The sequence below is a fragment of the Cavia porcellus genome, unplaced genomic scaffold, assembly GCF_034190915.1.
Source record: "Cavia porcellus strain 051 isolate PalLab524CR breed Dunkin Hartley unplaced genomic scaffold, mCavPor4.1 scaffold_31, whole genome shotgun sequence".
In the NCBI taxonomy this organism is placed as follows: Eukaryota; Metazoa; Chordata; class Mammalia; order Rodentia; family Caviidae; genus Cavia; species Cavia porcellus.
In genome coordinates, this window is record NW_026947514.1 from 26,447,976 (window position 1) to 26,464,646 (window position 16,671).

At 42.6% G+C, this 16,671-nt stretch overlaps 1 protein-coding gene across 10 annotated transcripts in view; it reads right to left on the reverse strand.

The window, feature by feature from the left end:
• Ttll5 (tubulin tyrosine ligase like 5) overlaps nucleotides 1-16,671 on the reverse strand; it is a 273,386-nt gene that overhangs the window by 97,140 nt on the left and 159,575 nt on the right. For all 10 annotated transcript variants that reach the window (XR_010044946.1, XM_063241307.1, XM_013155221.3 and 7 more), the window contains one exon: nucleotides 14,135-14,289. Coding sequence is in view for 9 of the 10 variants with exons in the window: in XM_063241307.1 (XP_063097377.1) it covers nucleotides 14,135-14,289 (155 nt within the window). In the remaining variant the exon portion in view is untranslated. The remainder of the gene's footprint in view (nucleotides 1-14,134; nucleotides 14,290-16,671) is intronic.

The window sequence follows — 16,671 nt, forward strand, 5'->3', positions numbered from 1 at the left end:
ACACGGCATACCACAAATTTTAACTTTTTTAACTTTCCTTCTTGGTGCTTAACCACTGCCTGCCCGGCATATCAGTTCCCACAAGACCACGCTTCATGCACATGCCCAGCACTGCGCTGCCTCTGTCCAAGTCTCAACCATTTTCTTCTAGGAAAAAATCAGTTAACTTATTCTCTGCAAAGTCAGCCCTGGGTCTCCTTGGATACAGCTTGTTCTTCTAGGCCCTTTTTGCTGGCCTCCTTTTTGTACTATAACTATTCTTCACAGTGACTATTACTTACTCACTGGACTACACATTATGGCAGTGAGCTCCTCATACTGGTCTCTGTGCACCCTGAGTTTAGCTGGTCATGCAAGGTCTCTTTTTGCGTGTGCATCTTTTTGAGACAAAGTCTCATTATGCAGTTTAGACTGGCCTTAAACTCACTTTGTAGCCCCGGCTGGCCTCAAACTTACAGCAATTCTCTTGCCTCAGCCTCCCAAGTGCTAGGATTAAGCTTGACTCCATGCAAGGTTTCTGAGTGAACAAATGGAAAAATAAATGAACATTCCTCCATAACCCTTCAGGCTGTACCTCAAGAGAAGGAACTAGAACAATCCTTTGAGGGATTAGAGAGATCAAATGGAAAAGTGATCAAACAGAGAAAAACAAGCCTTGAATTCCACTTCTTTCTTTATCACTAGGCAGGTGTGAGAATTTGCACAATATACTTAGGTTCTATAAGTCTCATGTTCAACATCTATAAGAGAATATGGACAGATAAAGAGATAGTAATAATAATTCACATTTACTAAGCATGCACTCTTCAGTAGGGACGATATGAAAGTGCTTTTCAGAGTCATTTACTTTTCATTTGCTTGTTAGAACATTTCTAGGAAGTAGGCATTTTATTCTCATCTTTGAGGCAAGGATATTAGGTTCAAAGAACTTGTCCTAGGTGAAATAACCAGTACATGGCTACAAAAGGGAGGAAACTACGTTAGTCTGCCTCTAAAATACTGTATATATCTCCCAGGACTAGGTCATAACACTGAAATGTGAGGTCTCTAGTATTTTACAATAAAAGAATTGGAGCTTCTCAAAATACTGATAGCACTAAAAATGACACCAGGCTTGTCAATCTCACCTTTCTCTAAGAAAAGGACGCTCTAAGGTGATGGGACTGGGTGACAGGAGTGGAAGATGCACTAAACACAGTGTTTTGAAATAGGGAGACACCCTTTCTGGAGAAAGGACAGCACTCAGAGAAAGACAGCAGAGGCAGCAGAGGAGGATATGGAAGTGGCTGCCTAGGGCTGTAGAGGGATGAGGACAGGGACAGGAAAACAGCCAGGGGAGCTGGGATGTGCTGGGCTTGGCTGAGGGAGGGCGACTGGGGAGCCGGTACCCAGGGGGGTGGGACTGTGGGCCAAAAGTGCCACGCTGATAAGCATCACCCGGGCAGCAATTCCAGCTGTGGCTGGCAAGAGGGATGGATGACTCACTGCTCTGGGAACTGGGGAGGGGGTAAAAAAAGAGAGCTCAGCTTGGGTCACAGCAGGAGAGGGGGAGACTAAGAAAACAGTGACCCCACAGGTCTGAAAGGAGGGGTTAGCCCACTGAAAGACAGCGATGACAGGTAGTACATGGAACGGACCACTGAGTGCTTTCAACCCGTGCCAAGTTACCTGATTAATGTGAGACTGAGCTGGGTACTTAACTCTGGGGGAGATTAGTCTGCATACAAACAGTACCGTTTTACAGAGCTAGGTATTACTAATGCTGAAAACACCTAATTGCACACAGTACTTTATTAAACATGTTCATGAATATAGTTGCATCCAACTCCCATGACAACACGGGCATCATCACTTTCCGCGTGGCAAAATAATTACTTGGGGCTGGGGATTTAGCTCAGCAGCATAAGTGCCTGCCTTGCAAGCAGGCAGTCATGAGTTTGATCCCTGGTACCAATAAAAATGAAAAAGACAAAAAAAAAAAAATTTGCTCCAGTGCCAGGTGGATCTGGCACTGGCACCTAGGTCTTTCTTCCTGGAGTCTCTGTGTATAAATATCCTTGGCTTTTAACAGACATCTCAGGAATGAAAGTACAAAGGCATAAATAGACAGTAAACTGTCCAAAGTAATACACAATAAACTGTGAAAAAAGGGAACTCAGAAATAGAACGAAATTTCAGGAAAAGGATCAAGGTTACTGTAGACTGGACTAGGAAAGGAGTTACAAAGCAGAGCAGGGAAATCAGTGTGTGGCTTTAATGGGGTTCCCACCTGGCCAGTCCTCCCTCTAGCACAGGGTGCAAGTGTGAGCATTGGGCATACACTGTTTGGATTTTGCTAAATTCTGAGATGCCCATGTGAACCCGAAATGTACTCCATGACCAGTAGTATCAGGGTTACTCACTATGGGCAAGGAGTGGGGTAGGGAGGGGGTTCTATTTTGATCTTCTGTAGAAAGGGAAAAGGCAGAGCGATAGCCCAGTCTAGCCCAGAAACAAATAACCTCCAGTCTTTCAAACCTTGCTATACTCCCAAAGCAGAAGAGGAAGGAATCTGCCTCTCTTGGCAGGTGGTTAGAAAGAGAGGGCTAGCAGGAAAAAGGGTCACTAAAGGGTCTATTTTATAGCAGAAGCCCAGTAAAAAGAAAGAGCCAAGAGGTTGTGTTTAGTTTTTTACTTCACAATTTCATATTTACTCTCTGACATCCAAGCTCCATTGTGTATACTACGCACATATCATAAAGAAAAAATGTGATATGGGAACACGGGGAGAGTCCGCAGAGTGCTGAGGCAGCATACCTGGCAGCTGCTAAAACAAAACTTCAAAGATCTGGCTTCTTTGAAAAGCCATTGGGCAGGACCCCACCCTCTCCCCCTGCTAGCCACAGCTTCCCTGGGAGCCAGTACACGTAACCACTTCCGCATGTTTGGCTCTGTTCCCTAGGTTTGGCGCAGCTCAAGAAGCTGAGTCCAGACTGCCAGCCAGGCAGGTGGGGGCAGGGTGGAGGGGAGCAAGAACTCCCCAGTACCCAGCCATAGAGCTCTCAGGAAACAAAGTGCTAATGCTTGGATCTGCTCTAAAATCCCATCTCTGATTAGGGAGGTGCTACTAATACAGAAGCTCTGGTCTCCGCAGATTTCCCAGGCGTTCAGGACGTGCTTCTGCCAGCACCACAGTTGTTTCAGAACTGCATCTGTGATAAATCTCTAGTCGGAAAAGAGGTTCAAGACCTACAGACCCTAAAAGGACTACCAAGAATATGCCATTCTTTCTATTTTTTAATCACTGATCAAGTTTGGGTCTCTATCACATTTGGATCAACAGACTAGTTCTGTGCTGTCCAATGTGGTAACCATGAACCATATGTGGCTTCTGAGCAATTCGCTAATGTGACTGAGAAACTTAACTCTTCATTTAATTTTAATTAACTTAAATCTAAATATCTGCATGAAGCTCCTGGCTACAACCCCAGTCCAATCAGGCTAAACTTTTACCGCGTACTGTGTGTGGCCTCTTATCTCCCAGGAGCTTATAATTTAATATGGGCAGTAAGACAAATATACAAACAACCAAATGTAGGGAGCAGTAGTGAGTGTCAGAGGTAAATAAGGATATGACAACTTAGAGTTGGGAGATGGTCTGATATTACATAGCCCTCCACGGTAACCACTCAAGTGGGATGTCAGGAAGTCTATCCAATGAAGGACATTGAAGAGACAGAAACCACTAAAAAGAACATCAAAAAGCTGGACATCAGATGAACATGATCACCAAATGCTACAACATTCTGCTCAATGAACAAGAAAGGCTGGGCATTAAGAGAGCTGTCCGTCTCTGCGGTTTCAGAGATGGCAGGTGCCCTGTCGCTCTCAAGTAGCTCCTAGAGGTGGTTCTTAAGACTCTTGTGTGTTGGATTGAGTGTGGAGAAGGCTGGGAAAAGAAAGGTTCTCTATTTTTCCTTCCTCTGTCACAGCCTGCCTCTGCTCCTCAGACTGGGGAGGATGTCTTGCTTGTAAAGCATTTTTGACCCAAGGAGAGCAATGGGACCTGGTAACCCACAGAGATAAAGAGATTAGAGAGTGAGAGAGAGAGAGAGAGAGAGAGAGAGAGAGAGAGAGAGAGAGAGAAAGGGAAAGGGAATGCGGACCTGAGAGCTCTCAACTCTAAAAGGAGCCTACAGATATTTTTCTTCCCACTAGGGTTCAAGTCACTGTGACAGAAGGGACTACACAGATCTATCCCGTAGGATTACAATTATGTTGTTTTCCAGAGCTTCCTTTTGAATTTAATTACAGCTAGAAGTGTGGATGACGATTATTACTAAGCTATGTTCTCCAAATTATTCTTATTGGTAATAAATCCAGTATTTTGTATTGCTCTGAATTTTTCCTATTAATCTCTCATCCAATTGTGAATGTGGAGGACAGAAGTGTATGTAACAAAACTTCCTAAACCCCCAACACGAAGTCAGAACTAAAAAATAATGTGAACTAAAACATCTCTATTACAAGTACAGCCAGTTTGATTTCGGCCTTTATCATGCAAACCTCCAAGTGTACAACAACTTATTTCGAACAGAAACATGTTGCTTTAGCCAGACTGGTGTCCATTTTACTGTCCTTTGAAGGTCCCACAGATGCTCATCATCTTTCTTTTCTCCCTGCCACCAACTTGTAGCTTGTACACAATGTAGGGCTGAATGTGAACCCTCTCTTAAACTCTTCCTCCATACAGCCTTACCCTTCTAAGTATCATTTCTAAACTGGGAATTCCCTTGAACCCAAATACACTATCTTAAGGATATTCACTTTGCATTTTTCATGCAAAAAAAAAAAATAAGCAAACATACAGGACAGTATCCTCTTCTCTTGGTGACCTGTCTACTCTAACTTAGAGAGAAGTCAGAATCAAAGTTTTTGGTGTTTTGATCAACTTTCACTCAATATCAAGTACCTATATCAGGCACTCGATATCAGGCACCTAGATTTGCAAATATCTGTTTAATTAGGAACATCAGCCTTTTGGCCTCTGAAATCCTGTCCCCTGCCCAGCACTTTGCATTTAAGATATTAATTTCTTATTAATGTTGAGGGATAACATTATTTTCAGGAGTGTCAGATGGAACTATCTCACTTGGAATATTACTTACCACCAGCCTCTCTTTTCCTCTTTTTCAGATATTTTGATCCACTAAATATTTGAAGAAGGTAACAAAACTCTTTTTTGGGGCTTGTATTTTAAATGTCAGTACTGAGTTCAAGTAGCTAAGATATTTGAGAGTACTAAGCAATACTGCCAAGTTCTTTTGCCTACTCCATTTTCTTTGATACAATCCAGTTGTAGGAGGGTATAGCATGATTTCCTCCAGTCTTAAATTACATCTCACATATTAGCCCCTTTCCTGCCCTCCTTATCTGCTTTGCCAGAAAATCTGCTTTCTTACCTAAAGTCTTCTGAATCATAGTCACATCACTAAGATACAGCCCTATTTCACTGTCATCACTGGAAGACAGTAAAACCTATTTCTAAAACCAGGCCAAATGTGGCACTGATTACTGCTTCGGAACCCAGTTAATAACATCTTAACCTGAAAACTGATGAAAGCCATGCAGCGTCCCTTTAGCACCTCTGATGCCTAACAATCATTCAATTGGGTGGAGTTTTACTGTTACGCATAATGAACACCCGAGACTGCCAGGTGCCCCGTTCTGAAAGCTCCTCTGTTGCTTTCTACTAGCACTAGCCTTGCTCTGACTGCCCAAGAATAGGTGGGTCTGTGTTTAAATGATCCTTTAAAGTTGAGCTTCTTTTAGTTATCCTTCTTCACGAACACTGTAATTAAGATTTTCATTTATAGCATTTATTTCACAATATTTCACAAATACAGTCATGTGAACTTCAGTAGTGTGATGTGAGGAGGTATTCCTGCTATCCTGGCTAGGATACTGTCTGATACAGAGCGGAATCAACCGTAAAGTAGACTTAGTACAACTGTTTGACATGCTTTATATGTTGTTTGACTTATTAGTTTGGCTTTAAATCTATATACATGATAATAAACTTTATAAAGCCTTATAAGATAAATGAATGAATCTGACGCTAGAAAAATAAAATAGGTGAAGGGAAAAAAAAGAAATGTGTCAGGTACCTGTACCAATTCCATACAATGAATAAAATTATTACATATTGCAAACATGTATTAATAAAGGTTAAAAAATTCTGAAGTATTTATGAACTACATGATATAACAGATTTTATTTTTCAGGCAAAGTCTTGCTGTGTAGTTTAGGCTGGGCTTGAACTCCAGCAATCCTGCCTCAATCTGAGTGCTGGGATTTCAAGATATACCACCATGCATGGGTATGGATCAGACTGCTTATTCAAATTTAATCCAATTTTATGTTTCTCTCTCTCTTTTTTGGTACCAAGAATCAAACTCGGGACTTCACTCAGGACTTCATACTTGTCAGCGGGGACTGCGCCACTGTGCTATATCCCTGACCTTATGTTTCTCTTTTTTAAAGAAGAAAACTAAGAGTTACAAACAACTAACACTAAAATTTTGCTCCCCAAAGCAGCTACAAGGAAGAGAAGACCTTTACCCATTTTCAAAAGCTAAAGCTTATTTTATTTAAATATAAATATGAGGAGCTGTTTTTCCTTTTAGCCTCTTAAATCCTAAGACTTCTTAAATTTTAAAATTTATTTTAATTAATTAATTACATTTACTGGTACATTTTAGGTCTACATAATGATAACACTCATCATAGGGAATTTGTACCTGTACATGACACAACTTGATTCTTTTTTAAAAAAGCACGGATTTTCTAGCTGTGTTTGGTCAGTAATATGTTGAGGGTCTTTTAACGAAAGGGCAGGAGGGCAGGACGAGATTTCTGGCTAAAGGCTTATGAAGCTGGCTGTCTTCCTTCCAAATCTGTTGAGTCAACACTAGGTAAGCTTTAGTGAATCATCACTGTTTCTGTAGAGCAGGCAGAGAAAAGGAGACAGTGTGTCCTCCCCACTGAGTTTCTTTCCAAGCCTTTCCAGAGGTGGTAAACACAGTTAACTTGGAAGGACAGAAGCTAATAGAGAAATCTTAGAGGAGAATGAAACTGAATTATAAATGAGGAAACACAAATATGTATTCGCCCCTCAGTATCTGCAGGATTCAAGCAACTTCAAATCCATTACCTATTTACACTGTGTGTACATATGCGTGTATTAGATATTATCAAATAGGGATTTAAAGTAGACATGAAGTGTAGAGGTTACTTGCAAATAATACATCATTTTACATAAGAAACTTATAAGACACTGAGAGCTTGGTATCTGCAGGGATCCTAGAACCAATCTCTCATTATACCTGAGGGATGATTGTAATTTCCTGATTCTGGAAAAGTGGCCTCATTCAGTTTTATACTTGAAGCTTTGTCATTCAGGACTCTTTAATCCAGAATACTCATCAATTCTGGGTAACAAAATTATGCAGAGAATTAAACAAGATAGAGTCTTGTCTCTAACAACGACACATACACATGTTCATCCTAAGGAAATGTGAGGTGGTTTATCTTTGATACTTTGGGGTGGCGTGGAGTGATGGAGGCAAACTAAACAGGAAAAACTGACCCTGACACTGGAATACAAAAGCAATCTCTGACTTGTGGATAAGGAAGAGCCACTTCTTTCACTTTGATCCTGGGCCTTGAGTTCCCAATCCTACTTCCCGGGTCCTGCCGTGTCCACTCAGCTACTTCTGACACACTACCTAAAGTCACCAGTGTTTCCCTCAGTGGGTAGAAGTCAGGTCAGTCACTGTGGCGTGGGCACAGACGCTGATGTCATGGAGCTCACCTGGTGAGTGCAGAATTGGAGGCAGAGCCTGAACTGACCGGACTGTAACCCCTGGAAGGCCATGTGGCAGCAGCATGAGCACATGAGTAGAGGAATTCAGATAGACATACTGGCCTTTATCGCCCAGGAGCCGGAGGAAAAAAGCTTTTTATTCCAGGGGGCAGGAACAGTGTAAGCTGGGATTCAGGAAGTGGAAGACCAGGTAAACTTTGGTCTACGGGAAAGAAGGAAGGACTCTGAACATGAAAGAGTTGGGGTTTTTTTTTTTTTTTTCTTCCTCCCCGACTTGTTATTGTGCTCTTTGGCTAAAGAGTGTTGTTTATATAACAGGATAAAGTACAAAATTATAAGCTCCCAACTCCTCCAGAGGAAAGCTCTTCCAAAGTTCGACCCCCAGGATGGACGGAAAATATGAGTGTTCACTGGCTGGGACATGGAGCTGCAGTGGAAATTTCAACATTCAGAAGATAGTGGAGAGGACGGGCCTGCTGTGGACAAGTCGCGCTTCAGCAAAGGGGTCAGGCGAGGAAGAGTTCCTTGCTGGCCCTGCACTGCTGCCTCCCCAAGGCCCAGTTCCAGAAGCGCCCCACAGGGGGAGGGGGCGGTGGCCAGGTTAACCTCCACAGGGCACTCAAGCAAGCAGTGAGCGACACCTCAACTCAGGCCAGTCTGCTTCTGAATCAGTCTTGTTTCTCTTCTCTTCCCCCTTCCCCTCCCTCCTTTTCTTCTTCCTTTCCTCTCTCCTTCTCTCTTCCTCTCTTTTTTTTTCTGGAGAGGGTACAGAACAAGGCACTATGCTGACTACTTTCAGATACACAGCTTAATTTAATCTTTAATAATCTACTGAAGCAGGTATTATTATGTGCATTTCAAAGAGGGGGAAACTGTGGCTCAGACAGGCCAAGTAACTTTCCAAGGTCACATACTCAGTACAGCAAACCTAGGGCTGTCTGATCCTTAGTCTTTCCCCTTCTCCCTGACCACTACACCATGTCAACTTCCATTTCCTATAAAGTTAGTATAATTTTTTTAAAGACAGAGTTTCACTATGTAATTCCAGCTGGCCTCAAACTTGCTTTGTTCCTCCTGCCTCAGCCTCTTACAGGGGTGTTCACCCACAACTGGCAGTTAACATACTTTTAAAGAAAGAGACATTTAAAGGACTAGGTTCAAGAATAGTTCCCTTGCACAGAGGCAGGGATGGATGCAAAAGCTTGCCTTTTTCATCACTGAACCATTTTTGTGGTACAGAAGAGTTTTCTTGTAAATCTTTACAGTGTCTACTCTTTTATTATAGTAAAAAGCACATCATCTCTATTTACCATTTTAACCACTTTTATAAGCATAGTGTAGGACTGTTAAGTACATTCACATTGTTCCACAACAAATCTATACAACATTTTCATCTTGTAAAACTAAAATGCTACAGCCATTAAACACTGAATCCCCCGTCCTCTTTGCCTTTGGCAACCACCTTTCTGCTGTTTCCACAATCCTTACTAGTTTAGATATTTCAAACAAGTAACTCATATGGTATTTGCCTTTCATTTTACTCATTCTGTGATCCTCATAGCTTATCTGTGACAAGAGCAGTAGCATATCATGTGACAAGATCAAATTCTTAAGGATTTGATATTCTAATTGGCTGTAACATAAAATCTGATCTTTGTTATATGCTGGCAAACGCTGTTGTATTTGTTTCAGGTCTGTATGGCTCCTTCTGTATGCCAGATGCTAACCTCACAGTGAAATGCTTTTTACCCTCTACCTTGTGCTGAGAACATGAAAGGTTCAGCAATAGCACACCTGAGTGATCAGGGACTATTCTGTCTTATTTACTGCAACTTCCCAGCATCTATCACAATGCTTGACTTGTAAAATATGCACAGAACATTTTTTTAAATGAACACACCCAGTGTTCCTAAGGACTGAATGACAGTGAAAAGATGAGAAACGAGAGGTCCTGAATCTCCTACAATGTATGTAAGAAATAATCTAACTGGAGAGGAATATTAGGTAAACTGGAATCAGATCCCTAAAAAACATGTTCCTAAATATCAGGCTCTTTATGATCTACTACTGTAGAGTAAAAGGGCAAAAAGACAAGGTGGCATAAAAAATGATGAGAATTTCTAAGCCATTCCATTCCTCGGTAGACTTCAAAGTTCTGACACACAGACGTTCCCTAGCAAGTGGGTGCTGGCCAGACAAGCAGTCCATGTGTATATCTTGTCCTATCACAAGTAGGAACAAACTCACGGCTGTGTTCTTTTGTCAACTTCCCCTACTTTTAATATCGAGGAACAGACAAATCTCCAGGATGCGTGTGTGAAAAAACCAGAGATGGATAAAAATAATTCAATGACAAATGCTGGAAAAACATACGAGGGTACAGAAGCCAGACATTCGTGGGATTCCCTGACAGCTCCATCCACAAGGAAGGGCTGGACTGGAAGAAAACAGGGCCTCAGGTTCCTGCCAAGCTGTCTGAGGCCCTGTCCTTCCCAAATCATTCCAACTAGCAGCCAAGACTTTACAGTAACCCTTCCAGGTCTCCAAGGAAAAATGCACTCTGAACCCAGTGAATGCTGCTCACCTAGAAAATCCTCCTCCCTGCCATGGCACAGCTCCACAGCAGGCTGGCAGTAATGAGGAGATGCCTTTGCAAATCAACTCTCAGCTCCTAATGACTCCCCGTGTGCCCAGAAAGTAGACAATTAAAAGGCAGCTTGAAAAGTCCAACCTTTCCCCATTGGCTGGACAATAGTTGAAATACCCAGATATCAGCATCTAGAGACAGGAAACACAACCTGCAGGAAAAAGAGGTCATAAATGAGTGGTACCTGCATTCTGGAGTCCCTGTTGTATAACTGTTAGCTGGCCTTGCTTGGAGGCACACCTCAGGCTCCTAAACATGTGACTGCATTTGGCCCCAACTACTCTCTCTTCTGGAGAATGGCCTGCAATTAATCTCACTTATTACCTCTGAAAAGTAACAACAGCAGAATGGCTGGCCAAGTCCAACTCCAGAGCGTCTAGGGAACTGCAAGCTGCATGGCCAGGCCTCAGACTGTCTGGGCAAGTCATGGGCTCTTTGCCTTCCTCTCCCACAACAAAGCCTGAGCAGGGACTCCAGACAGACCAAAGGAACCAGGGGATTTGAGGAGCTGGGCTGAGCTCACACTGACCCAATGGGAGACGACAGCCCTGAGGCTGCATTTGGAATGGTTTCTAAAGGGTGGTGTGGAGGGGGGAGAGAACAAGGTTGTCTGGTGAAAACTTGTGTGATCCATAAAATTGAGAACAATAGCAACACCACAGGGAAATGAAAAATAACACTGTTTGCAGAGTTCTTGTGAGTTACCAGTTTTCATTCCTGTGGCTACCAAGTCACTGAATTCTCCGACTCGCAGAGACGAAAAGCACAGCAGCAGTGAGGATTCTCTTTACATCTCATTCCAGTTTACAGGGCAGCCTCCAGTTTGGTGAGGACTGCAATCCACCGTTGCTAGTGTAGAAAAACGAGTCAGAGTACCTTTTATTTACCTAGCCCCCACTTCAGGGAGATCAAAGTGCTTTAAAAGCCACCTAAAAGCTCTCGAAACAGGCCCGTTTATATCTAAGTGGGCTCACTGAATAAAAAGATTACATTGAATAGTTTAGGGTCACTTAGTGTCAAAATCTGTAACAAAACTCACGTCTCTTAAGCTCTGGATACCATATTCATTAAACTTAGTCACTCTTAATGCCAAGGAGGAACAGGAGACTAAATAGATACCCACAAAACCTGCTGTATGAAAATGGAAATAAGGAGCCAGTACCATGCACAGCCAGCTCTGGACAGATCTTGACAATTCACTGTGGGCTGTTTTAGGGTGGATACCTCTGGGAATTCCGCGTGGAACTGGAACTGCCAAGCTGACTCTCCAGCTATCCTGGCAACTGGAGGTTGCCTGGGGACAGTGGCAGATTTCCCAGGGCCACCCTGGCCTGGAATGGGCCCATATAACTGGCCCTTATACTTGAAGAGGAAGCAAAACAAGGACTCCTGCGGGCAGAATGGAGTGAAAAAGGACGAGTGAAGGTGCCTTTTGGCTGCGGTGGCTCTGAATTAAAATGTACAATGCGCCATTACAACGCAGCTCCACCGAAAGTCTGGGAGAACGCCATTCATGGTGCTGCCCTCTAGGTCTGAGCTCTGACCTCCACAGATCCATCCAGGTGACTCCTATCCCACTGCTAACAGGTGCTATGAGAGAAAGCTCTAAACCCAGTCATAATTTTTATTAAAACTTTCTGCCATCATGTGTCTATAAGCACAAAGTATGCAACATTCTTTCCTCTACCTTTCCAAAATGTGTACTTCTGACATGTTGTTTACAGTGTGGGAATGCCTATCCAAGACTGCAGTGAGAATGTTCTCCAAAGGAACAAGATCCTAATTTTAACATGAAAATGGAATATGTACAAACATTTTATATGGAAAATAAAGCTCTATGGTATAAACAGAATTTCTTTTTTACAACTTATGTTTCAGGAATGTGGTTGCACTGTAGATCATAAATCTCCAAACAGACTTCTCTTGTGAGAACTACTGTGTGGAGGATGTCCTGTTTCAAAAAGGCCTGCATTTTGGTCCCCAACGTTCCATAATTCTCAACTGAGATGATTCTTTTCACCCCAACCACAATGATCATGGGTTCAAAAGATGTCATACTGGAGGATGACACAATGCTTATGTTTATAATGCTTCTTGGGCAGAGTTTCTGATTCCCAAGGAGTTCCTAAAGTAGTAACTCTGATGCCAACAGATACCTTAACAACAATGAGGTATTATTTCCTCCAGGCCCAGGGCTTTAGTCTGCCAAGAACATGGCAGAGCACAGCGGCAGGAAAGAGGCAGAGGCTGGAAGGACAGGCACAGGGACAGGGACTTGCTGGGACACTATGGCAGAGCTTCTTTACTTGGAAGGACTGGATCTCAGTGGCCAGGAGACCTACTGTGACAGTTACATTTCTTTAACTCACTTGACTCAGGGACCGATCAAACTTAATCTATACTGAATAACCGCTAAAGCAAGATGTGTTGGGAACTAAACCCATTGCTTATATTTTTAATACACAAAAACTTAAAATATAGAAGACCAGAATTCAAGATAGTAGCTTCTTTTTAAATTTAGAAGTTGTTTATGGCCAGAATTTATCTGGATTTTTGTCCTTTATCCCTTCCCCCAGCTACACAGAGGAAATTTCCTTCCTGTACCCAAATGAGATTTCCCAATGAGGCTGTTTGAGTTTAATTGTGAACCTAGGTTAAAACAAACAAAAAAATAAATTTGGCAGCCAGGCATAGTGGTGTGTGCCTATAGCATTCTGAGAGGCTGAGCCAGGAAAATCACGCATGCTCACATTGGTAATTTAGTGACTCAGGGAGACCCTACATTATGGTTTACATCTACAGTGTCTCCCCGAGGCTCATGTATTCAGAGACTGGGCTTTTGGAAGATGACTGGCTCATGGGGCACCTACACTCAGGGGCTTAATCCTCTGATAATCCATAGCTGAAGGTGCTGTTCACTGGAGCAGCAGTTCACTGAGCGCATGACGGGAAAGGATGGCTCTCACCCCCTAGCTCCTCCCTTTGCTCTAAGCTTCCTGGCTCCAATGACATGAGCAGCTGTGCTCCACAGACCCTCCACCACACCCCTCTGGCCTTGCAGCCAGCCAACTACAGACTGAAGTGCTTACAAACCATTAGCCAAAATAAACCTCTCCTCCTTTAAATTGTGGGTGCTGGATATTTTGTCTGCGATGAGAAAGTGACTAAGGCATCCTGCTTGAGAATTAAAAAATAAAGAAACAAGGCTGGGGATATAGCTCGGTGTGAAAGTCCAGGGTTCACTCCTCAGTGGTGTTAAAAAAAAAAACAAAGGAAACAGGAAAAAAGCAAACAAAAGTCCCACAAATATGGTCTTCAAAAGTATAAAGAAGAACTGGGAAGCAAGGACAAAATGTCAAAATTCAGTACATGAGAATGTTGACTGGAAACAAGGATTAAACACAGTATCAACCCGCGCATGATTTTCTTAAATATATCAGAGATTTCCTTTTCATTTCACTCCCCCCACAGCTGTTTTACAGACAGAACGAGGCCCTCCACTCCAGTGCTGGGTGACTCTGCCTGACTCTGCCCCTGGAGCGAGCTTGAGGTGGGAATGGCTCAGCGCGGGCCTGGGGCCTTCCTGTGCAACCAACACGCCAGCTCCAGGGCCCTTCACGTACCTGCTTCCAGGGGGGCTGGAGTGGTTTTCGGGGGCGTGGGGGTCGGGCTGTATTGACCACGTTGGACCACTGGGACTGATGACACGTCGCAGGGTAGGGGGAGTTGACGTACTGCTCCTGTTTATGGCCCCACTTGCCAAGTTCAGGTTTGCTACCTAGAAATGAAGCAAGGGAGATAACCTGATTTTACAGAGTTTTAGGTAAGTGTCATGGAAATCATATGGGGACAATCAAGTAAAGCTCATCACAGTGGAGGCAGAGGTGGTGACAAGAGCAAGCAGGAAACACTGACTTCAGTGCAGGGGCAGCAGGGGTTGGGGGCACCGTCCGCATACGTTAGCAAGTACTTATTCTGCTCCTGCGTGCAAGGCACAGAACGCTAGTTGAGGCAAAAAACAAAGATGAATCAAAACCAAGGATTCACTGAGATGTCCTCTGGGCCAGGGAGTATACAAAACTAGACTGCATGTTTCCTCATCTGAAAGTTCTAAGGTTCAGTGAACTTTAGCTACAAATAATTTTTATGATATACAAAGAACTCAGTGGTTTAGAAAGAAAAAAGATGTATAGCTCATAAAAACGAGAACTGACTTCAATCCTTTATAAAGAAGGACTATGGTTGCACAATTGAACATTTAAAATTTTTTACTGGTAAATCTAAGTTACACAAAAAATTGCAAATTACAGAGAAGTGCAGGATACAGGATACGATTTTTATGTCACATTTCTGTACAATAAGAAAAAAGACAGACTCTAATAAGGAAAAGGGGTGAGGCTGGATATGTTTTTATACTACTTATGTGAGTATAAATTGGTAGAATCAGTCAATTGACTTGGCAATATGTGAGTAAAGTATAACATTCATACACTTTGATGGTACAATCTGGTTTCTAGGAGCAATGTGAGAAACACAGATGATTAATGACAGAGGTTATTAAATAGCAGCTAATGTTTATTCAAACTTACTAGGTGCCAAGTTCTATGTAAATTAGTGTACATTACACACATCTCATGTAAATTTTTTTAAATTTTTGAGACAGGGTTTCAATATGTAGTTAAAGCTGGCCTTGAACTAACTATGCAGCCCAGGCTGGCCTCAAACTCATAGCAATTCTCCTGCCTCAGCCTGCCAAGTACTGGGATTACAGGCATGCGCCACCATGCCTGGCTCCATCTCAAGTAAATTAACACAAGTCTGGTAGAAGGACTATTATAATCTTTATTTTATATTGAGGACCAGGGACACATGGCTGAAGCAGGATTCGAGCCACAGTCTTTGCAGCTCCGAAGCCCATGCTCTTTCTCACTAGCCTTCACTGTGAGCAGACACTGAAAAGCATTGTTCTTACTGAAAAAGGAGAGTTAAATGGCTAAAAATATTGTTAAATAAAAGTTTCTCTACTCCATGTTAGAAAACATTATCCATTAATTAAAAAAAAATACTTGTTAGTGATGTAGGATCATGCCAATAGTGTGAGAAAAAAACTATGATAGCAAAAATCAATATGAAACTATACAGAGTAGACCCACATTTCCTTAATGTACTTCCATATACATACACGGGAGGGGGCCACCTCTTAAGAGATTGGGAATAAAAATCTACAATATATAGCATCTATTTCTCAGTGGTACCTTATTTTCTTATCTTTATCAAAGTCTCCGAATCATACTAGGCACATATTACTTTCATAATCCAAACTATTTTTAAGTTGCTATGACAAATGCAGGTATGAGATGTGATGGGTCTGACCTTGTCTGCCCCTCCTCTAACCACCTGAACCAGGAAACAATGCCTGCTTTGCTAGGACATGGCACACCCACCCCACCTGCTATGTCGCAACAGTCATTGCTATGGCTACATCATTATTCGCTCTCCCCCAGGTTCACACCTTCGCCTCACTCCACCTAAGCCTGTCCCACTAAACCCTCCTCATATTATCCATGAAAGGCCCAGTTCAATAAACCTGACTCAAAACCTTCTATGAAGTTACTCCAGGAGGCCCCTCCCAAAACCCCTAAATTCAGACTAGCTGTGTTCTTTACTGGGTCATCACTGTTTACTGAACAAGGTGATAAGCTTAGATCCTGGGCAGTGGTGGTGAAATCAGAGAAGAAAGGATGGTTGTGAGATACACATCAATATAAGATGTCCAGGAAAGACATCAAGATCGAAGGCATGAAGTTGAACACAGGGATCTGAGCATGCGCCATCAGCAAACAATGATTTAAGCCAGCAGACACCAGGCAGATAACACCAAAGAAAATGTCCTCCTATAAAATGTCTAAGTACCTAATAATTTGACATTTACAAAGGAATAAATTCCCAATTTTAAAACAATCTGAAAAGTCTGAAAAAAGTAATTTTTGCCAGTTGTACAGTGTTGCCTTCCCACTTACAGAAGCCCAGAAGTGAAAACAGCCCTTAGTTTGTGTCTTCCCACCAAAGAACTCCGGGTCGTTTTCTTGGATGGAAATCTGTTTCCCTCAGGTCACAAGCAGGCTCTGGGTTGTGCCACCTGGGGTGAGGGACACTCTAG